The 23,219-nt window shown below is 42.8% G+C and overlaps 1 protein-coding gene across 1 annotated transcript in view; it reads left to right on the top strand.

The window, feature by feature from the left end:
- The window catches only part of ADAMTS18 (ADAM metallopeptidase with thrombospondin type 1 motif 18), a 157,334-nt gene that overhangs the window by 54,101 nt on the left and 80,014 nt on the right, over positions 1 to 23,219 (top strand). The window contains exons 4-6 of the mRNA XM_065898629.1: positions 19,333 to 19,615; positions 21,800 to 21,993; positions 22,261 to 22,344. Coding sequence (XP_065754701.1) covers positions 19,333 to 19,615; positions 21,800 to 21,993; positions 22,261 to 22,344 — 561 coding nt within the window. The remainder of the gene's footprint in view (positions 1 to 19,332; positions 19,616 to 21,799; positions 21,994 to 22,260; positions 22,345 to 23,219) is intronic.

The following is a 23,219-nucleotide window of genomic DNA, read 5'->3' as shown; positions in this document are numbered from 1 at the left end:
TGCTCACTGCAACCAGAGAAAGCCGGCGCACAGCAACGAAGACCCAACGCGGCCAAAAATAAAACAAATAAGATAAATAAATTCAAAAGGAAAAGAATGTAAGAGCAGGCGCCATCTTTCTCACTGAAGCTCTGTAGATGAGTCCACAGCACCCAAGTGAAGGCAGCAGCCATCAGGTAAATAAAGAAACTGCTGGAGAGCAAAGTTATAATTCTACTCATAGTCTTGGTTGTTGATGGATCGATGTAAAGATGTTAGCTGTAATCTCAGTTCACGTTATCTTAGCTATGGTTGCAGAATCAAATAAAACTTCTTTTGGCAGAAGTTAAAGAACTCGGCGTCCTGCTACTGATTTTCTCAGTGTGACCATGGTAAACCACTGCTATGCAGTCTGTAATCTCTGATTAAGGGAGAGATGTGACAGCAGGAGTCGTTCACTTTAAACTGCTTTACATTAAAATAAAAGAATGGGTTGTGGAGTTAGGCATCAGCAGCTGAGTTACGGTAGAGCCGTCTTCGTGTGTACACTCTTAAACAGTGCCTTTTGAGATAGCCTCCGAGAACCTAGTTACCTGGTTGGTTTGTTTGTTTTAATTTTATTGAAGCGTAGTTGATTTACAATGTTGTGTTCATTTTTGCTGTCCAGCAGAGTGACTCAGTTATGCATATGTATACAGTCTTTTTCATACTCTTTTCCACTGGTTTATTACAGGATGTTGAATATAGTTTCCCGTGCTATACAGTAGGACCTTGTTTATCCATTCTATATATAATAACTTTGTAAACTGATCCATGGCCCACGACAGACTAATCTGTAACTACTAGCATTAGATGGAAGTCACCCAACATGTGGTAAGAAAACCTCTTCCTGTCTTCCTGCTACTCTGTGCTTGTAACAGGAAGGGAACTTGCATGGAGGTTGGATAAGCCTAGGAAATCTGTGAGAGTGTGAGGAAAAACTTGGAAATCACCGTGTACACTCAGGTAATCCCTCAGTTATATGTTAATGAGTTAACAAAATATGCGTTTGCCTTACATCCTGTGTCATTTATGTCTTTCTGAAGCTGAATCTGGATGGAGGGTATTCGCTTAATTGAAGGCAAACAGTCCTTTGGTATTTTTGCCCCTAGGCTCCCTCCTCCATCCCCAGCATCTGTTTAGAGTAGTAGTTTGGATGCTAAGGAAGGCAAGTTTGGTTCACAGAGCAGAAATGTTTACCCAATTGCAGGCTTCTGTAGTTTGTTTCCTGCCTGAAGGTACCGAGTATTTGCAAACTCACAGACCTCACAGGGTAAATAAACTAGGCTTCTCTTCCAGCCTTCTAAGAAAGCTGTGTTTATCTACCTGCCTCATGAATGTCTGTCACCAAGCAGTGTGCTTTCCGGGCATTTCCTAATGTCATCCCAAGCAATGCTAAAAATTAGAATTCTGTTATTGTCATTTTACGGATGAGGAAGCTCAGACTAAGGTAGGTCATGCAAGGTTGCAAAGATTTTATGGGTTGGGTGAGAACTTGAATCTAAGTCCAGACTCAGAATCCCAGCTCTTTTTCTTTTTGCTCAGTATAGACTCAGGTATATTCCTCAGTTATTAGGTTTATGTGTGACAAGTTTCTGGAGTTAGCCTTGTCCTGGGTGATCTGGCAGGGTGTGAAAGAAGGATAAAGAACTGCCTTGGAAAATAAGACGTGACTCTTATACAAGCCATGCATCAAATGTAGGTTGAATTAGGGCAGAGGTCACAAAGGCAGATGTCGGCAAGAACCAGACTAGTAGTGTTGTGAGGGACACAGGACAGTGGGGAGTGGTGGGGACTGTGAAAAACTGGACAGTATCCTCTATCCTTGCGGGGTAGCCACTCCTTAGGAGTTGCCCAGTAGTTGTACATACACGTTAGAATTTCTGACTTCCTTGAATAATTGGATGAAATGACAATATTGGGTTCAAATTCCTACATGGGAGAAAACGTTAACACAGAGTTGAACAACAAAACCCACTGAGGGGGCTTCCCTGGTGGCGCAGTGGTTGCGAGTCCGCCTGCCAATGCAGGGGACGCGGGTTCGTGCCCCGGTCCGGGAAGATCCCACATGCCGCGGAGCGGCTGGGCCCGTGAGCCACGGCCGCTGAGCCTGCGCGTCCGGAGCCTGTGCTCCGTAACGGGAGAGGCCACAACAGTGAGAGGCCCGCGTACCGCAAAAAAACAAACAAACAAAAAAAAACCCACTGAGGAGGAGTTATGTCAACAAGATGGTGGAGTAGAAGTTTCCAAGTGCTTGCCTCCTCTTAGAACATCCATCCATGCATGGAAATATCTTCACAAAAGTGAACCTAAATGAATTAAAGACCTAAAAATAAGACCAGAAACTGTAAAACTACTAGAAGATAATACAGGTAAAATGCTTCTTGATGTCAGTCTGGGCCATGAATTTTTGTATATGACCCCAAAAGCACAGGCAAAAAAGGCAAAAACAGACAAATGAAATCGCATCAAAATTCCGTACTAAAAAGCTTCTGTACGGCCAAGGAAACAATGGAAAAAGTGAAGAGACAATTTACAGAATGAAAGAAAATATCTGTACCACGTACATCTGATAATTGGTTAATATGCAAAATATGTAAGCAACTCAACTCAATAGCAAGAAAACATACATCCTGATGAAAAAATGGGCAAAGGACCTGAATAGACATTTCTCAAAAGAAGACATACACATGGCCAACAGGGCTATGAAGAAAAGTCTCAACATCACCCATCAAGGAAATGCAACTCAAAACAACAAGGAGGTATCACCTCACACCTGTTAGGATGGATATTATCAAAAAGACAAGAGATAACAAGTGTTGGCAAGGACGTGGAGAAAAAGCACACTGTTGATGGGAATGTACCATCACTAAGGAAAACAATATGGAATTTTTTCAAAAAACAGAGCTACTGTGTGTGTGATCCAGTAATTCCACTTCTGGGTATATATCTGAAGAGAATGAAAGGAGGATCTCAAAGAGATGTCTACACTCCCATGTTTACTGCAGCAGTATTCGCAATAGCCAAGATGTGGGATCAACTGAAGTGCCCACCAATGGAGGAGTGGATAAAGAAAATACACACACACGTGTGCCTGCCATGGAATATTACTCCGCCATAAAAAGGAAGGAAAGCCTGTCGTTTGTAACCACATAGATAAACCTGGACGACATTATGCTAAACGAAATAAGCCAGACACAGAAGGACTCACACTCAGAGAATCGGAGAATAGAACGGTGGTTGCCAGGGACAGGAGGGGAAATGCCAAGATCTTGGTCAGAGGGTACTCAGGCCAGATGAATAAGTTCCGGGGACCTAATGTACAGCATGGTGACTATAGTTAATAATACTGGATTGTAAACTTAACATTTGCTAAGAGAGTAAACCTTAAGTGTTCTCAGCACATACACAAAATATGTGGGAAGTCTGTGACATGATGGGTAGGTTAGCTAGCTTGATTTTGGTAATCATCTCACAGTGTATTTGTATATCAAAACATCGTGTTGTACATCTTAAAGATATACAGTTTTTATTTGTCAATTATACCTCAGTAAAGCAGGGGGAAAAGAATCCTACTGAGGGCCAGGTTGAGCCTGGAGGCATTAGTTTGTAGTCTCTGTTCTAGAAGATTGGTTTTCAAACCCTAGGCATTCAGACTCTAGAAGGGCTGAGTTGGGTACACGTGTCTTCATCTTTAAGCTGGGTGTTCAGCGGGGTTGAAGATCGGACCTCAGGGCTCTAAAAGGGCTCTGCTATTAGGCGACACAATCAACGAATATCGTTCCTTGCTATGTGTGTACCACGCTCTCAAGCGAGTTTGCTATCCTGTGCGGAAATTGTATTTGGCATCACAGTTAATCTACCTGCGTGTCATACCAACTGATAAAAAGAATAGAACGTCAGATGTGGAAGGGCCCTTAAATCATCAAGTCCAACCTCTTCATTAAGTATACGAGAAACTAAACCATCTGCTCGTCAGTTGTGAGATGTTGGGTACCTCCTTTGTTCTCCCTTGATCCCATTTCCTTTCTCTGTAAAATCAGGGGGGTGAAATACACAATTGCTAACACCCCATAATCCCGCGATTGTTTTCCTTGGTTTTACCTTAAGGCAGGGGGTGAGGAGGGAAAAGAGAAGATAAATAACTGAGGAAAATTGGGACCAGGCATTTCCAATATGGTGTCTCTGGCTCTCACACCCCACCCCTGGGAAAACTTGGGAAGTCCAGTCAATCATCCAGCCTCTGTGTGGCTGCCCAATGGGATCCCACCACGTGGCGGACGTCATCACATCACTAACAGCTGGTTACTGGCATGGCTTCCAGCTCCAGCTGGCTTTTTAACAAATGAACGCTGTCAGTTCCAAGGGAGGTGGGGAAAGGTGGGGTGGAGAGTTTGACATAAACCATCACCACTACAGAAACAAGTAAAAACATGTGTCTTCCCGATGCTGTGCATCAGCCTTGAGCATGGAGGAGCATCACTTATTCCAAAAACGGTTGCTCCACTATCTTGTAAATACAGCAGACACTATTTATACAGCTCCAGCTGAATCATAAGACCCATGTCAAGTCTTCGTTGTAGGAAAATCACTGTTTTCAGCCAACATGTATTAAGCACCCACTGCATAAATACTCTACTCTCCAAACCCAGAAACCAAAGAAATTTGGATAGTGAGAATTTACATAGCAAGTGATACCAATAATGTATGAATTATTTTCCGATAGTGAGCGGTTAGAATTTTGATAACCAGGGATACTAACCTTATATGAAGTATTCATCTTCATTGACACTGAGAGTTTAGGTTTCAATACTTGAATACCTCTAGCTAATAATATTTAGGCTCTTTTAAAAAAGAAACCTGAAGCCAGGTGGTGCGTGGTAAGAACTGACAAGCCAGATGTCAGTTAATATATGCTCATTATGTCATTTTCTTCTCTAAATTTTTGGCGTATTTCCCAATAATGCCAGGCAGAATACAAAGTATCTGATCAGTTTATCTTTCAGCGTTAACAGGAGGCAGAGAGTCCCAACAACTTGGGTCCAGCCAGTTTTCTATTCCATAGATCGATTTTTAGGGCTTTTTCCTTCAAAACCTTCAGTTGTCCCTCGCTGTACAAGAGTTAGAATATTATCCTCAAGAGGTGGTGTGCCCTGAGTTTGCACTCCCATAGAATTTTGTGTATTCCCTCATTCATTGCAGGATGGTGGAGAAGCCTTCTTCAGCGATAGACAAATCAGGTGAATTTGGAAAAAGGTACAGTATGTCTGATTAGTTGGTTATATGTTTGTCTCCTGTTGTAGAAGCATCCTTAAGTGCAGGCTTCGGTGTCTTTTTGTCTCCCTTCGTACCAAGCATGTTTCCTTGTTCCTAGCTCATTAATTAATTCCACAAATATTTACAGAGCACCTACCATGTGCCAAACGCCGACCATATGAAAATGAGCAAGAGAGAGACAAGCCCTAGGCTTCAGGGAGCTAACAGGAGTAACAGACAATAAACACATAAGCAAACAGCTACACGATGGACCGTCAAGTAGGGATAAGGGCTGTACAGGAAAATAAAGCTGATTGAGATGGAGAGGTCTGCTTTATTTTTATAGGATGGTTCAAAGAGGTCGCCTTTGGGCCGAAATCTAAATGAAGTGAAGTATTTGGGAGAAGAACGTTCTAGACACACAAAACAGCAATCACCAAGTTCCTTGCATGGGTTGGCTGTCCTGTTAATGGAACAGCAATGGAGCCAACGTACCTGGAGTTCAGTAAAAGAGGGTAGAAGATGGATAGAAAGGCTACCGGGGACTGGACTTCAAAGTGGTTTGAAATCCACATTTCTTGTTCTGGCGCTCATCTTGTGATAATACAGCATGAATGTGACCTGTTCAAAGTGATGCTTTAGAAAAGTAATTTTGGAGCAGAAGAGGGTGGGGACTGCCAACAGAGAGATGAGATAGGAGGTCACTGCTTTATTCTCCACGTGGGGTGATACAGGACTAAGCTGGAGTGAGAACACAGAAGGACAGAGTTTGGAGCTCAGAGGTCCCTCGTACATCGATGTTGTCAGCACTGTGGATCGCGTAGTTCTGCGTTCTGTAGGACACTGTTTGAAGAAGATGGGATAGTGAGGTTGGGAGCCCAAATTTAGATTCTGAAATTGACATTAAAAAACGCAACTTGGATATTAGTTCTGAACATCTCCTCCCAGGCATTTAGCACATCCCGTTCCCCCGTCTTCCAGAGGATGCTGACATGACATGTGACAGAGGAGGACTGTTATTAGCAGACACAGCACCAAAGCCTCCAATGATCTGGGGGAAAGGCTGGCTGCATGGTCCCGTGTGAAGTTTGTGGCACATCTGGTTTCTATTAAATCCAGACATGCTAGCTGTCTCTACTTGGTCACTCACAATTAACCAACAGCCGTTACAGCGGTCACGTGTTTTCCAAATGACATCCTTCCTTAAGCTCCCTTTGAAATGATCTGATTCTTGAGAGAGAGCTGGAGCAGAGGATCATGTGACACAAAGCTGTCAGATGGCTCCTACCTTGGTCTTTCCTAGATGAGAAAATCTTCATGACGGCACTGCTTGTAAGGGTCATGTAGCTTTGACATCTGTCTGTCTTGTTGATTGTCAAGGTATAGCTAGCTGTCGGAGGGGCTGGGAAGATATGCTTTCTCTTCCTTATTACTCTGTGTAGATCTCTCCCAAAGACGTACGAGTTGCCTGTGACGTCCAGGGTGTGACATAGCTGTTGCAAAGCAGAAGAGCCCAGCACTGCTCGCAAAGTACTTGCAGTGCACTAGAAGAGAGCAAACCACAGCATTGCAGGGTGTAATTAGAACTAGATCAGACCTGTCCAGTAAGGCCGCATTTGAAGGTTGAGCCAGTTTTCTCCAGATCCATGGAGATGCTTTCTCAGTGAACACCGTTCAGCACCCTCTCTTTGGGGTGAAAATGGAGAGGAGAAGCCAAAAGGATGAGTCTCTGATTTTAGTGCCACTTGCCTCCAGCTTCCAGCCTGCATTTCTGGAAGGTCTGAGTTCGTGGCCATCTCTCTGTGTCCTTCAAGTCCCTCTGAAATGGAAGTAAAAAGTAATTGACAGGGAGTTAGGACCTAGGTTAAGCGTGCCTGGAAGTGTTTTGTTCTTAAGAGCCAGTTGTTTGTGCTGCTACCCTACTACCTGCAGAAAGTTATATCCTCTCTGGAATCTTTCTTTTCCTTTCTTATGTAGCTTTATTGAGGTATAATTGACAAATAGAAATGTAAGCATCAACTGGAAAAAAAATTGCACGACCTAAAAATTGAGAATTATGTTTTATTTGGCGGACAAAACTGAGGACTTAAGCCGGGGACACAGCATCTCAGATCGCTCGGAGAGATTGTCCCAAAGAGGTCAGGGAGGAGCCTGGATATATAGGAGTTTTTGCAACAAAGACCAGGTAGATGGAACATCAGAAGATGACAGTTAAAGAAAACCAGACATCCTGAGTTAAGGAACTTAGCCCTTTTCTATGTATGGGAAGATGCAAGAGTCTGAGCTCGTTGAAATCTTTCCTTTGATGTGCACCTCAGCTCTCTGGGGCCAGCATCCATCCTGTGCTTTTTCGTCAAGTCTCCTCAGGGGGTATCACTGGGGGTGGCTGCAGTGGCTGACTGCTAGATGGGGGGCATCTTGCCTCCATCCTGAGTTTCCTCAGGGCTCACCATGGGGGCGGCTGTCATGCGATGGCTGGATGGCTACAGCATCCTTTGTTTACTGACATGGCAGGCAACATTTTTCATTCACATAAGATATTTAAAACATGCAATGTCATGACTTGTATAGGCGCTCAAAGGATTCCCCTCATTGAATTAATACATCCATCACTTCACATATTTACCTGTGTGTGGGTGTGTGTGTGTGTGTGTGTATGTATGAACATCTAAGTTCTGCCCTCCTAGCAAATTTCAATGACAGTGTTTCTGGAACTTTTCTTGACTCCTAGCAGGATGTGTGTTTAAGAGTGAGGGAAGGCTGTGGACTCAGACAGCCGTGGAATACCGAGAGGTAAATAAAAGTACCCATCAAATAGAACTGCTCTAGGGGTGAGATGAGAGTTTGCAGGTAGAATGCTTTGCACAGAGTCTGGTACGTAGGAAATCAGGAACTGTTCCTCCAGATGGAGCAGTAAAGGAAGGTGGAGAGAGACTCCCCAACACCTACGGATCATGTTTAAACCACTTGGATTAATTTATAAATGTTGAACCATAGATTGTGACTGCTTATACAAACTGAGTGCGTTTTTGAGCATGTGTGCATTTAATTTTTTTTGAAATTAATACTAAAATTTATACAGTTAGGCCAGGGTAAATATGTCAACCATTTTGATATTTATAAGTTGTTTTAAAAAAATAGTTTCTTAGAGGTATTTGCCCTTCTGAGAATGGGCACAGGGATGAGTTGGACAGAATTGGCATACACCTCTCATCCCCATGTTGAGTTGTGAACCAGTGTATTCTGGTCTCATGAGATTTGGACTGTGGAAGTCATTAAGTGTTTATTTCACTAGATCGTTAATTCGCCAACTAAAAAAGTTTCATCAGCATGTTATGAATATCTCTTTAGAGCTGCTTGAATGGCATAATCTTTACCAATAAAGATGGTTATGGTTGAAATGCTTTGAAGAAAGGGGCTGAGTCGATTCATCTGAGTCAGTAGCATAAACCATTGCGTACGGTCAAAGCCGTCTTAGTTAATATTATTTGGGAGCCAGATTTGGTTACTGTAAGTGAAAGAAAAGGATAATTTATTTTGAGCCTACTGGAGTATTTGAAGAAGTAGTCAATCCCTGTCTAGGAAAGAAAAAAAACAGGCATTTCTAAGAGCTCCTGCAGCAAGATTTTTGGACCTTTTTTCAAATCCATCATTATCAGTGTGATTCAGAAAGCCACAGGGGCTGAGAGTACGTGGAGGCTCTACCTGCCTGGCTGAGGTCAGGGGTCACCTGGGTAAATCATCTTTGCCCAGTGATGCACCCACGTGTACCACAGGCATAGTGCTCAGTGAGCATCTCTTGAACGGCTTGGAGTGATCTGCTCAGGTGTTCACTGGGAGGAGGTGGGCCGTTACCTGTCCCATGTGAACAGATGGCCAGCTTGTAACGTGAGAACGCTAGTCCACAGTTATGGTGCATTCCACCCTATACTCCAGAAAGTCTACTTTGCTTTTTTTTTTTTTTCTCCCAGCAGCAACCATCCATCTAGTCTTTAAGGCTGATCAAAAGCATCCTTTTCTCCATGACATTGTCTCTTTTCAAGGAGGGCAGGTGGGTAAGAGTTTGGGTTTTCAGAAGGGAGTAAGCATAGACTTAATTTAACTAAAGAACATTGTGGAGGAGAAGCTGATGGGCACAAAAAGAATCTGGAGAGGAGCAGTCCGTGATTTCATTTCCCATCTCTCTTTCCCATCCCCATCAAAACCAACCACCGAGTCGAAACCAAAACCTAGAATTCCAGCAATTCTCCAAGGTAGAAAAATTCATGATTTCACCTCTGTCTTTAAATACCTTCAGTTATGTTTGCAAGAATTTCATTAATATGTCTCTTTTCAGGTCTTAAAGCCTTGTTCAGTCCTTTCACTGTTTTTCTCAATAACAGAACACTGATGCCACTTCCCAGAATTTCAGGTCCAATTGAAGGGGAGAATTTTAATACACACTGTTAGAACAAGGCCCGGCTTCTCTGCTCTGTTCCCTCAGATGTTCAAATATCATAATTATAACAACAATAAACGCGTTTTGAGTGTTTTCTTGCCAAGAGCTGTTCTTAGCACTTTAAAAGTATTAACTCACTTAATTCTCTAAAAACCCAATAAGGGAAGTGCTATTATTATTGTCGTTTTACAAATCAGGGACTTGGAAAATGAGAGGTTTGTTCTTGAGAGGTATGTAAACTTCCTCAGGAGATAAGAGAAAAGCTGAAAGGGGCACTTAACCATCACAGGACTGAAAATACGTTGCGGCTCTTATTAGCATCATATCCCCTCCTCTCTCACCAGGCTGTGAGGAATTTGGGGATATTGATGGTATCTGATTAAATTTTTATGGACTGGGCTTTACAGTTTTTTGAAGAAAGATCACCGTGTATATGACTCTGGAAAACATAAATTCCCTTCTAAATCGTATTTGTAGTGTGAGTCCCACGGATGTTCATATTAACATCAAGGAATGGATGAGAAATGCTAGATTTTGGTTGACATACATATTTTTGGGTTTTTTCTCCCAGCGTGTGAGATTTTTTTCCCCCTTTGACGGTAATAGGGAATCCTGAACACACATTCCACGTGTAAGGGCCTGTTGTCTGTTAATCCAGCTCTGCACGTGTAGATGCATATGGCAAAAAATTCGATTTCAGTTTCTTAGAATTACATACTTTATAGAGAACTGAGGATGTTATCAGGGTCCACATGCTCTTGGCAACATTTTATCAGATTTTGTCTCTTCTCTGATCATGGGACTGGAAATGGTTCCACATGTTTTTCACCTGGAACCTGTTTTGTTTGTTTGTTTTTTAATATACTCTCAAGTCCCTAATTTTCTTTTTAACAGTCGTTATGGCTCTATTTTTTATGTTAGCATTTACTGAGCAATACACAGCTAAGCACAGGACCTGATAAATATTCATTTATTTAACCAATGAGAAACCCCCAAGGTAGGGATACTTTTATTCCCATTTCACAGATGGGAAAAAGAAGGGGGATAAAAGCAAACAGAAGTTCAGAGCGCTTAAGCCCAGCTACCAAGCAGCAGAGCTTAAATTTTACCTCTAAACTCTTTCATTTTTATATTGAGTGCTTCCCTTAATGCATTGTCCTTGTACCATTCCATTTTACCTTGATAATATTTGTTACTTCTTCGCAAAATCCTAAAATATTCTATTGCCGATGGTTTTCCTCAGTTAAAGTCTTTCTCGGAATTTTCCTTACTTCCTGGTCTTTCATTTCTCTGATGCTTTCTTTTTCTCCTTCCCGAATCTCTGGGCGGTGGAATTTTGTTTCATACTGATGACATTTCTTAAGCTTTTTGCTTATTCTGAACTGAGATTTCTCCTTTGGAATGTCCTCATATATGTTGGACAACAGATTAATTATTATTTGTTACTATTATTTAGACAAAAGAGTGGGGTGTTCTTTTTTGTCTTTTTTTTGTAAGAATGTGATGTCTTCACCTCCCATCCCACTGGGAGTTAAAGTAGTTGTTTATTTTTTTCCTGCCAGTTTTATTGCGATATAATTGACATACAGAACTGCCTAAGTTTAAAGTGTAAACCATAATGGTTTGACTTTAATACATCATGAAATGATTACCACAGTAAGTTTAGTGAACATCTGTCATCTCATATAGATACAAAATTAGAGAAATAGAAAAAGATTTTTCCTTTGTGATGAGAACTCTTCAGATTTACTCTCAACAATTTTCATATATAACATACAGCAGTGTTAATTATATTTATATGTTGTACATTACATTCCTGGTACCTATTTATCTTATAACTGGAAGTTTGTACCTTTTGACAGCCTTCATCCGGTTCTTCCTCCCGCCAACCCCTTGCCTCTGGTAACCACTCATTGGATCTCTTTCTTTATGAATTTGTTTTTGAAGTAAAATTGACCTACAACACTATGTTAGTTCCTGGTGCACAACAGTGATTCAGTATTTCTATACATTTCAAAATGATCAGCACGATAAGACGAGTTATTGTCCCTCACTATACAAAGATACTACATAATTATTGACTGTATATTCCCCAGAGTGTACTTTTCATACCCACAGCTCATTTATTTAGTAACTGGAAGTCTGTGCCTCTTAATAGCCCTCACATATTTCTCTCCCCCTCCGCTTGGCAACCACCTGTCCTCTGTATTTGTGACTCTGTTGTATTATGTTTGTTCATTTGTTTTTCAGATTTCACATATAAGTGAGACCATACGGTGTTTGTCTTTCTCTATCTGACTTATCTCACTTAGCATAATACCCTCTAGGTCCATCCATGTTGTCGTAAAAGAAAGTGATGTCTTCAATGAAGTCACAGTATTTTTATGTGGCTGTAGCTGGAGATATGTTAAAAATTTTTTAAGTGAAAAATAATTTGATTATTGATAAGCGCAAATATATGTCTTTGCCATTACTTCTCCAGCCAGCCTCATGGGGGCTGCTTTGTTATTCTGTCAGTTAGTCCTTACTAAAAATAGAAATAGATTAACGATACTGCCTGTGGAGTTCTTTTTCAATTATTATTTCGTTTGAAGTTCTGCTTCATTTTGAACAAACCTCATTAACCCATTAAGTCTTTGGTTTTTGATTATTTAATGTGTGTAAGTGTTGGGATACAAGTCACGTAACACACAGACCCTGCTTTCAGGGAGCTTGTCTTGTCCTAATTTTCATTGATCTTTAAGGCTATCCACTCCGAACTTTTTTTTTTTTTTTTGGCGGTATGCGGGCCTCTCACCGCTGTGGCCTCTCCCGTTGCGGAGCACAGGCTCCGAACGCGCAGGCTCAGCGGCCATGGCTCACGGGCCCAGCCGCTCCACGGCATGTGGGATCTTCCCGGACCGGGGCACGAACCCGCGTCGCCTGCATCAGCAGGCAGACTCTCAACCACTGCGCCACCAGGGAAGCCCAACTCCGAACTTCTTAAAAAAATTGTGCCTTCATACCAGCACTTAATTCATCAACTGTTTCTAGAATCTGCAGTCTCCATTTTTCTGTTAAATCTAAAGCCTTTGATAGAGTTCAAATATGACCTATAGGGAGGGAGTTTTAAATGGAAATTGAGGGAAATTTCTTGAAGTCTGATTTGTACCTGACATGAGTCCTTTGAGAAAAATTTAGGCCATTGAAATCTAAAATAGGAAACAACTGCTAACAAATAAAACATATTCTCTTACAGTATCTCCTTTTTAAAAGTATAAAATGGAAAAAATCTGATCTGAACATATTATTGACTCTTGGTCATTATCCATTGAATTTTTAAACTTAGCAGCTGAACTACAGGACTGAATTTCTAGGTCTTCAAACTGGAAGAGATTGAACCATATTGATTGGAAGAGATTGAACCATATTGATAGAAAAGGTTGAACACGTGGGAACCATATTCGGTCCAGAAGGGGAGCTGGGAGCAGCTCTCAGCTTATTGCACCCACATCTCCATGGACCTGGGGCCTTTCCTGTCCTTCTAGCCTAGCGGACGCCTAAGGGTGTCCTCACGCTGCAGCCTCTGCTGAGCGGACCTCTAGGTCTCCACCAGCCTCCTCTGCCCGGCCAGCTTCTCCTGTCCTCAGTTCTGAGCTGTGTCCACCTCACAGTTCTTTCTAGGTTCCCCCTGCATGAGCCAGGAAAGGGCTTCTGGTCTCTGTGAAAATACCTGTCCTCAAAAAAACTTCCAAAAACAGGGCTTCCCTGGTGGCGCAGTGGTTGAGAGTCTGCCTGCCGTTGCAGGGGACACGGGTTCGTGCCCCGGTCCGGGAAGATCCCACATGCCGCGGAGCGGCTGGGCCCGTGAGCCATGGCCGCTGAGCTTTCACTTCCAGAACCTGTGCTCTGCAATGGGAGAGGCTATAACAGTGAGAGGCCCGCGTACCACAAAAAAAAAAAAAACTAAAAACTTCCGATAACAAACTTATGGTTACCGAAGGGGAAAGGGGGTGGGGGAGGGATAAATTAGGAGTTTGGGATTAACATATACACACTACTATATATAAAATAGATAAACAACAAGGTCCTACTGTATAGCCCAGGGAACCATATTTAATCTGCTATAATAAACCATAATAGAAAAGAACATGGTAAGGACATGTATGTACATATGTATGAGTGAGTGTGTATATAACTGAATCACTTTGCTGTATACCTGAAGCACTGTAAATCAGCTATATTTCAATTAAAAAATTTTTTCCCTAAAAACCTTCCAAAATCAGTCTCCCCTCTCCCCTCACTCTTTCTGTTATTTTTTCTCGTAGAACCCTGCTTGTTTTCCTTCATACTTGACACAAAGGAATATTTCCTACCCAGGTGTGATCATTACTTGTTTCATCCCTGCTTCTCCCCTTCAGTTGGAAGCCCATGGGACCACAGATCCATCTTCCAAGCCACATTTTTTCAGAATGTCACCTGTGTTCAGTCACTCAAAACGCTTCATACATTCTACAGTTAAACAGATGGCTCCTTTTAGAGGTACTGGGTTTATATTTTTAAACTATAAAATGTATTTTTGGTTAGACTCCACTGTTTTCCATCACACTAAACCCCCCAAAAGAAGATTTTTCTTCCTTAATATCCAGCCCTGTAAAATGCTGGTTCTGCTGTAAAGAATTGTTCTGAAGCTTCGTCCTTGTTGCCCTAAACTGTAATTAAAAGGATTGTTTGGGCCCCATGTGTTGTCCCAATATAAGATGCCCATTTTTTTTTTATTGCTTTCTTGATGCAGAAGTTGTCACTCTGCATTTGAGTTGCCTGCGGTTCTCCAGAAATAACGAGAAGAGAGAAAGCTTCTAAACCGGTTAGTCCAGTTAAGGCAGTTGAGTGGCTTAAGTTGAGTTTAACCAAGTTAGGAAGTTAGCAAGGCTGCAGAGCTTTCATGGATAATTCCCTATTTTTTTTTCCCTTTAACTGTTCACTCTGTCTGCTGGGAATTGTAAACGGGGTCTTTTGTCTTCCCGCAGCTTGGCGAGGTGAGGGCACTGGGAGGCCGGGCTTAGCTGTGAGGGCCCTGCTCAGGGAAAGGGGGCCTGAATCCCACCTGGGCTCCCAGCAGAGGGTCGCTCACAGGGTGGCTGTGAAGTTTAACTAAGGTATTACAGGGAGGGCTCCTGCCTTCACACTGTTACCCCAAAACTGGATTCGCCTCTTGGTGGGTGTCCAGCCAATAGACACAACCAAGCGAAGGGGGTGTTACTACTTGCAGCAAGTGAGGAGAACACTGGGGGTCCTTCCCAAAGCAGCATATCCCTGAACAGCACAATTGGGGAAGTTTGAAGCTCAGGGTGCATGCGTATTCGTGAAGGGGCTTGAGCAGAGAAGGACTCAGCACAGAATTGGGGGCCAGGGTCGACAGAGTGCAAGCTTTAGTTGCTTGAAGTCGGGAGGGTCAACGTCATCATTCCATCCTCCACCTGAGTTGGGGTCTTAGTTCCTGCAGAACTCAAAGACAAAAATTACGTATATCCCTTGAGGAGGAACTAGGACTCTGCTTTATCACTGCACTGTTACTTGACTGCCTTTCCTCTGTTCCTGCATTCCTTTGTTCCCTTAAGATCATTGGCTACTGAAACCTGTTCAAGGGCAAGCATGGTGGCCAGGCTTTAGATCACAAAATGGCTTAGGGCCAAAATGGCTTCTCTTGTGTCAAGAAAGCCATGCCTGGTTCTCTTTCTCCAGGGACCCCATAACCGATCTGCTTACAAAATCTGTAATATAGAAAGAGTTCAAGGTTTTTATGAATTTGAATGTGTCGCTTCCCAGTTCTGGTTTCCCTGCCTGGAAAGGGAGGAGCGTGCTGGCATGCCCACCCTCAGCGTCCCCTCCACTCTGAGATTCTTCAGTTCACTTATTCCACAAATGTATGTAGGATGATAGCCAATTATTTATTGGTTGGTGCTGTGTGGCATACACCAGGGATGCCAGTGTACAACTGGACGTTTAAACTGGACATCAGACGTGATGGGATGTTTGCATTTTCATTGTTTCCTTCATTGAAGTAGGACACACAGCAAATAAACTGTGGCCTGAAATATGGGAAGTGGAGAGAGTAGTTTTCAGCAGCATCCCAGGTCCTGTCTCTCTGGGAAGATGGTATTGAATCTAAGACGAAGCAAAGAGCATCAGAAGGCCAAGCGAGTGAGTCTGTGGAGGAAGTTGGCAGAGGAATGGAAGAGTGTGTGTGAACTCGGTTAAGAGTGTGTAGGCAAGGAATAAAGACGCAGACGCAGAGAATGGACTTGAGGACACGGGGAGGGGGAAGGGTAAGCTGGGACGAAGTGAGAGAGTGGCATGGACATATATACACGACCAAATGTAAAATATCTAGCTAGTGGGAAGCAGCCGCATAGCACGGGGAGATCAGCTCGGTGCTTTGTGACCACCTAGAGGGGTGGGATAGGGAGGGTGGGAGGGAGACGCAAGAGGGAGGGGATATGAGGATATATGCATATGTATAGCTAATTCACTTTGTTAAACAGCAGAAACTGACGCGCCATTGTAAAGCAATTATACTCCAATAAAGATGTTAAGGAAAAAAAAAGAGTGTGTAGGCTAGGAAAGGAATTTTCTCTTTACTCTTTTAGGTTCTTGGCTGAGACCACGCCCCCAACTCTAATAAAGGAGAGATTAACAGGAGAAAACAAATAGACGTTTAATAACAAGTATATCTCCTGTGTGCATGGGAGATGCCCAGGCAAGCTGAATAACTCCCCCAAAAGGCCGAAACCATCATCCCCCCCCCCACCTCCTTAAATACCATCTCCAGCTATGGGAGCCTATCAGGCAAAGCCCAGTAAACAAGGGTATGGCTGTTATGCAGATGCAGATTTAAGGCGGAAACTTCTCAGTTGATAAGAATTTCTAGAGTTTTAGTCAACCTCTCCTTCCTGGTAAAAGAGGGAGGCCCCCGACACATGGACTTTTCCCTTATAAAAGTAAATGCTCTGGGGCTTCCCTGGTGGCGCAGTGGTTAAGAATCCGTCTGCCAATGCAAGGGACACGGGTTTGATCCCTGGTCCAGGAAGATCACACGTGCCGCGGAGCAGCTAAGCCCTTGCGCCACAGCTACTGAGCCTGTGTGCCACAACGACTGAAGCCCGCGCGCCTAGAGACCGTGCTCCGCAGCAAGAGAAGCCGCCACAGTGAGAAGCCCGCGCACCACAACCAAGAGTAGCCCCCGCTCGCCGCAACTAGAGGAAGCCTGTGCGCAGCAACAAAGACCCAACATAGCCAAAAAAGAAAAGAAAAAGTCAAAGACACGTCCTATTCAGGATGGTATGAAGGAGAGGGGACAGACACAGCTGCCAGGCTCCAAAGTAAGCAGATGGTGGAGAGGAAAAGGGATTCGGATTTGAGATGAATACCAGGGCGCGTGAAGTGAGTTGATTCATGTTGGCCGAGGACACTGGCCAATGTCAGGAGACCATACTGGAGAAGATGGTTGGAAGATTCAACAGCAAGTGTCCAAATGAAGGATGAAAGTATCTGCCAGCCTGGCACTGGGCTGGTGGGGGGGACGGGCTGCTCTGAGATACAACCTGAGGTACGGTGGGTGGGCAGGATTTCTGGGATTGTGAGGTTTTACTTCTTTAAATTTTTGTTGCCAGTTGATTCTCCCATCATCTCTATGACAGCAGGAATGTGAACTGCTTCATGACTTTGTGCCTCTTTGTGCCAGTGCCTAGAACAGGGCTGTGAATGAGATGCTCAGTGTGTTTGCTGAACACAGGAAAGCCTCGGGCTGGTGCTGCAGACCCTAAGACAGTCTTTGGTTTGTCTGTTTGTTTTGTTTTGGCTTGGTTTTTTTTGGGGGGGGGGGGGGCGGGTTTGGCCACGCCACGAGACATGCAGGGTCTTAGTTCCCCGACCAGGGATCGAACCTGCTACCGCTGCAGTGGAAGCGCGACGTCTTAACTACTGGGCCGCCAGGGAAGTCCTCATAAGACAGTCTTTAAGAAGGCAGCCGACTTCTGAAGTGGAAGGAAAATCAGGACCACATCACACATTCTGGGACTCCTTTTAGGAGTGAGAAACTGAATCATGACAGAGGGTTAAAATAAGGTCTGGGGACAGCCCCTCTGATGCCACCCATCCACCCCACACACGCCTCTGTGTTCCCTTGGTAACCTGCCCTCACCCTGACACCCCCTTACGTCCTTGAATATGTATGTGTCTGGCTCCCCAGTAAACAGCATGCTGTGTGCATATGTCCTGCACAGCTATGTGCTCGCAGTTACCTGAATGCCTGGCACGTCGCTGGCGCTCAGTGAATGTGGGTTGATTCACTCACTCATTATTGGCGGTCATCCAAACTGCTGGGGTTGAGAGTGTTTAAAGGGCTTCTGCAATGGTTATTTTATCTCCCCTTGAAAGGTGGTCAGGGCAGGAAGAATTCTCCCCATTTTGCACATGAAGAAGGTGGGACCTGAAGCACTGGGTCACGAACTCTGTACTTTGGTGTCATCCTTGGAGCAGTTTAAAAAAATTGTGATACATGAGTCACAAGAGATTCGGTTTTTGATGGTATGGGATTCTGTCTGGGAGTGAGTGACTCTGTGTGTGTGTGTGTGTGTGTGTGTGTGTGTGTGTGTGTATTCAGATCTGCAGACATTTCCTATGTTCAGCAGAGTTTAAGAATTGCTGGCCTATGTCAGTGCTTTGCAAACGTTAACGGGCAGATCACCCGGGATCTACATAAAATGTAGATACTGAGTCCGCAGCTCTGGGGAGAGACCTAAGAGTCTACATTTCTAACCAGACCCCCGGCTGAGACTGGAGCTGCTGGTCCACAGACTACACTTTCCATAGCAGCGCCTGGAGATCAGGGAAATTCTAAGCCAAATGCAGAAAAGAGAGAGCGCGAAGCGTGCAGGGGACAAGGCAGGGGTGTGCTGTGGCCAAAATATCAGGTACAAAGATAGACGCATTGTGCCATGAGCCTGAAAGTGACGTTGTGATTGGATGGGCTCGCCCCAGTCCCCTCTTTCTTCTCAGCTTAGCAGATATGTCTCTTCGTGGTGGTGCAACCCATTGGATTCCCCAGGCCTCTACTTGGAGATAAGTGATAATCTCTCACTTTGCAATCCTTGCTACTTCTTTTGTTGAGCGCTTATGAAATCAAGATGGAATGTCTTTGTTTTCACTGTCTACACTATAAGCTCTTTCAGGGTGGGGCTGTTTTTCAGTTCATCACTCTGTCCTGTGTTTACCACAGTGTCTGCCATGTCCTAGATGTGGAGACTCTCAGGATGTTACATGGCTTAGCCCTTGAGTCCCAAACATCAAGGCTGGCAGCCTGGAATAGTAATTAACAGTCCTGCTCCAGTAGGTGGAGAATTCTGGGTGCCAGTACTAGCTTTCCTACTTACTATCTTAGCCTAAGTTTTCTCATCTGTAAAATGGGGGGAATAACAGTTGCCACTGCTCATGGTGCAAATAAAACGACATGAAACACGCCAAGCATTTAGCACAGTGCCTGCATATGGGAAGAAGCCGATAAACAGTTGCTGAAAATCAACACATCACAAAAGGGATGCGTGGTATCCTTAATGTTTTCTTTGTGTTTGGCTTTTTAGTCAGGTCTCATAAGGACACGAAAAAATGAATTCCTCATCTCGCCATTACCTCAGCTCCTGGCCCAGGAACACAACTACAGCTCCCCTGCAGGCCACCATCCTCACGTGCTATACAAAAGGACGGCGGAGGAGGAGGTCCAGCGTTGCCATGGCTACCTGAGCTCTAGCGGGAACTCTGCTGGTCACCCCCCAAGTCGCACTCCCCACACATCTTGGAGTCCAGAAAGAAAACATCACCACGGAAGGTTGCAAAAGCAGCATTTTTGTGGACGACGCAAGAAATGTATGTAAGGAAACTTTTTCTTGTTCTGTTCCTCTCTGGGCCCTCGACAGGTTTTCCCAAGTGCCATTGGGTGTGCTGACTTTGCAGGTTAAAATTGGGCTACACTAAGCCCCCACTGAAATTAATCTTGGAGATGAACCATAAATCATCCCTGTCAGATAAAAACTGGGTGATCATTTTTTCTAAGTTAAACTAGAAAGATTTATTTTCCTCTTTTAACATCTTTTACTTTTTAGTCGAAGGTCCCAATATTATTTTAGTTTCTGTACCCGTGAGAAAAGGACCCAGTCTTCCAAATGATGAAAGAAATCAGAGGTGAATTCCCAGGTGTGGTTGGGTGTTCCTTTTGAGGATTTGAGGGAAAGACTTCCCAGTTAACAAGAATACTGGCACCTGATTGGAGGTGGCGATGAAACATAAGGACCCTTGGACTTGGTTTGTGACCCGGGCCCAACCGTCTGCATTTTTCAGACCAGCAGTGTCCAATAGAAATATAACACCTGCCCCAAATGTAATTTTACATTTTTTAAATCCCACATTAAAAAATGTTTAAATGGGTAAATTAATATTAACAATATATTTAACACAATACATACAAAATATCTCAACATGTCATCAATATAATCAATGAAAGCAAATTAAAATGAAGTATTTTATATTCTTTTTTCATATTAAGTTTTGGAAATCTTTATTTAGCACTTCGAGAACAATTTCAAATCAGACAATAAATTCTCACCAGAAATACTTCATCTGTATCTCGATTTCATAAAATTTCAAGTTCAAGTTTAAAAGTAGACTTCCATAGTCAAACTGTTCCAAATATGCTTAAGGTTTTCAACAGCTGAAACAAATATTACTTTTTAAGTATAAAACAAAATGAATAAAAATTCAATAAAATTAAAAATTTGGTTCCTTCAGTGGCGCCAGCCCCATTTCAAAGTCTCAGGAGCCGTAAGCAGCACATGACTAGCCAGTTGGACAGAGCAGCCAGGTGATATCCACGGAGAAGAGGAAGTGGTATCCCTGCCGTGCTGATCAGGAGGAAAATGCAAGACACTTTCTACCATTTTAATTGGTTTTGGGGATTTGGGTGTAACTGAAACATCCTTTTTAAAGAACATCTATTTGGCATGAATTTATACTAGTAGTGGCATTAATTAATGATAGCAATGCTATTTATAGTGGCAGTGATATGTATTTGATATGAGATGTAAAAGCTAATCTTTAGAGCAACCTTCTGGTTGGATATTATACTCTTTTCATTGATGAGGAAACAAACTCAGAGTCATTTATCAAAATGGCGTACTTGAGGTTTTAAATCTAACTCTCAATGATTTGATGTTTTAATTTCGCTCTGGGGAGCGTTGACTTCACTATAATGACTATACCAGTTGTTAAAGTATTAAAATATATCTATATTAGTAGTATATACTGTCCTGAGCTTTTCAAATGCGTTTTCCTTCCCGGCAACCCTTGGATCCATCACAGCCCATTAACTAAAGGGGTTGTGCTTAATCCAACGGGTACTTCCGGGTCTCTGCTCAGAGACTGCGGCCAGTATCCATGCCTGCACCTTATCTGTTTCAAAGTATTAATTTTAAATATCACTTCTGACTATGCTGTCTCCCCAGCAGCTAAATTAATATCAGGTCAAAGAGCCCTTATTGACCACTTATTTTGTGCTACATTAAAGTTTGTGTTGATGAAACAAGAACATGGGCAGTGTTCTACAGGATACATATTTCTAAATTTTATTTAGAAAATAATATACAGAGTGTGATAATGAATTCAGAAGCAAAGGATAATGTCTTGTTTCTGCAGTTTCTTAACAATAAAATAAAATGAGCATTTCCTTCCCACAATACTGATTTTTCTTGACCCACTCTTCCAACTAGAATTGTAGCTTGTTTTCTTTGACTCTTTAGAAGAACATTTTTGAGTTACTGAATCCATTTGTCCATCCGTCCATCCATCCATCCATCCAACCAACCTTCTTTTGAAAGAATCTCTCTTGACCATAGATTAGGTCCATAGCCCCAGGACAGGTACCAGTGGCATCATTTATCAGGAGATGAGTGAAGTGTTGGTTACATGGTCTCTCTCCTCCCCTTGTTTAGATTTCTGTCTGTGTCCCCTGGATGATCCCTGCTGATAGCCCTCCAAATGCTCTTCTGTTCCTTGTAGATGCCCCTAAGCCTCCCACAGAGGAGACCTATCTCATGTTTGATGAATACGGGAGCGCAGGGCGGCCCAGAAGATCAGCCGGAAAGTCACACAAAGGCCTAAACGTGGAAACCCTTGTGGTAGCAGATAAGAAAATGGTGGAAAAGCATGGCAAGGCCAATGTCACCACGTACATTCTCACGGTCATGAACATGGTAAGAGAGATTGTCAGGACCCCAACCCCCTGCCTCTCCAAGATAGCTAAAAATCATGGAATTCCCTCGCGTGGGTTGAATAGCAGGTGTAGCCGCGTGATTTTATTGAAAAAAATTAAATTTGGAGGAAATTGGCTTCATACCTACATGTATTTGGTAAAATCAAAACATACATGCTTATATATATGTCTGATCTCCCCTGGCAGTTTCGGAAATTTTCAAATTTTGGTTCTTTCACTTTTGTTTGATTTCAATTTGTTCCAACAGGTTTCCAGCCTCTTTAAAGATGGGACCATTGGAAGTGATATAAACATTGTTGTAGTCAGCCTCATTCTTCTGGAGCAAGAACCTGTAAGTGCCAAGCTTCATTCACTTCATCATTCATCCTGCCATTCAGAATACACTTATTGAACACCTACTATGTGCCAACCCGTGTCATTGTCATTAGAAATTCAAATTGGAAAATTTCAAATTACCCTCAAGGAAAGTACAATCTAATAGGGTTGTGCATTTAAATACTGAAACATCACAAAATAATTATTTATATATAAACATACAATATATATGCAATATATATTTTTCAATATGATTAAATGTGTATATATAATATGAATACAAAAGTAAAGTATGGATATTACGTTATATAAATATTATGGAAGCTTCACAAGGAAAGTGCATTTGGTAAGAGCTTTAAAAGTTAGCTGGATTTTGCAAGTTGGAGATGCTGGGTAGGGACAGAGGGTATTTTGAAAATATACTGGTAATAAGTCATCTGAAAATTCTGGTGGTAAACCTACTGTCTCCCAAAACCAACCACCTTAGTACTACAGAAACTGAACAAGGAATATTTAACTGCCCTTGACCTGCTAACAGTGAGATGCAAGACAGAACATATAATAAAGTGTTAAGTTGCATGGTGCCTACTGCTTTGTAGCGTTTTGATGTTGAAACTGTATTTTCTGAGGTGGGGATTACCAATACAACTATTTTTAAGTCCCCTGAGGCTTTTCCTCTCCATCTGTAACTCCAGTAATGAATGGCCAAAGCAGAGAGTCAGAGACCAGACAAAAATTAACCTAACTACCCAGGTCTATAGCGCTACAGAGGTTAACAACGTATCAAATTATTCTTAGAATTTTGGAAGGGCAGAAAAGGTGTGTGTTGTTCAGGAGACCCTTCTGTCTAACTTACCACTCACACTTTGCCCAAGGACTCAAAGACAGCAA

Source organism: Phocoena phocoena, chromosome 20, assembly GCF_963924675.1.
Source record: "Phocoena phocoena chromosome 20, mPhoPho1.1, whole genome shotgun sequence".
In the NCBI taxonomy this organism is placed as follows: Eukaryota; Metazoa; Chordata; class Mammalia; order Artiodactyla; family Phocoenidae; genus Phocoena; species Phocoena phocoena.
This window is presented reverse-complemented; position numbering and strand designations above follow the sequence as displayed.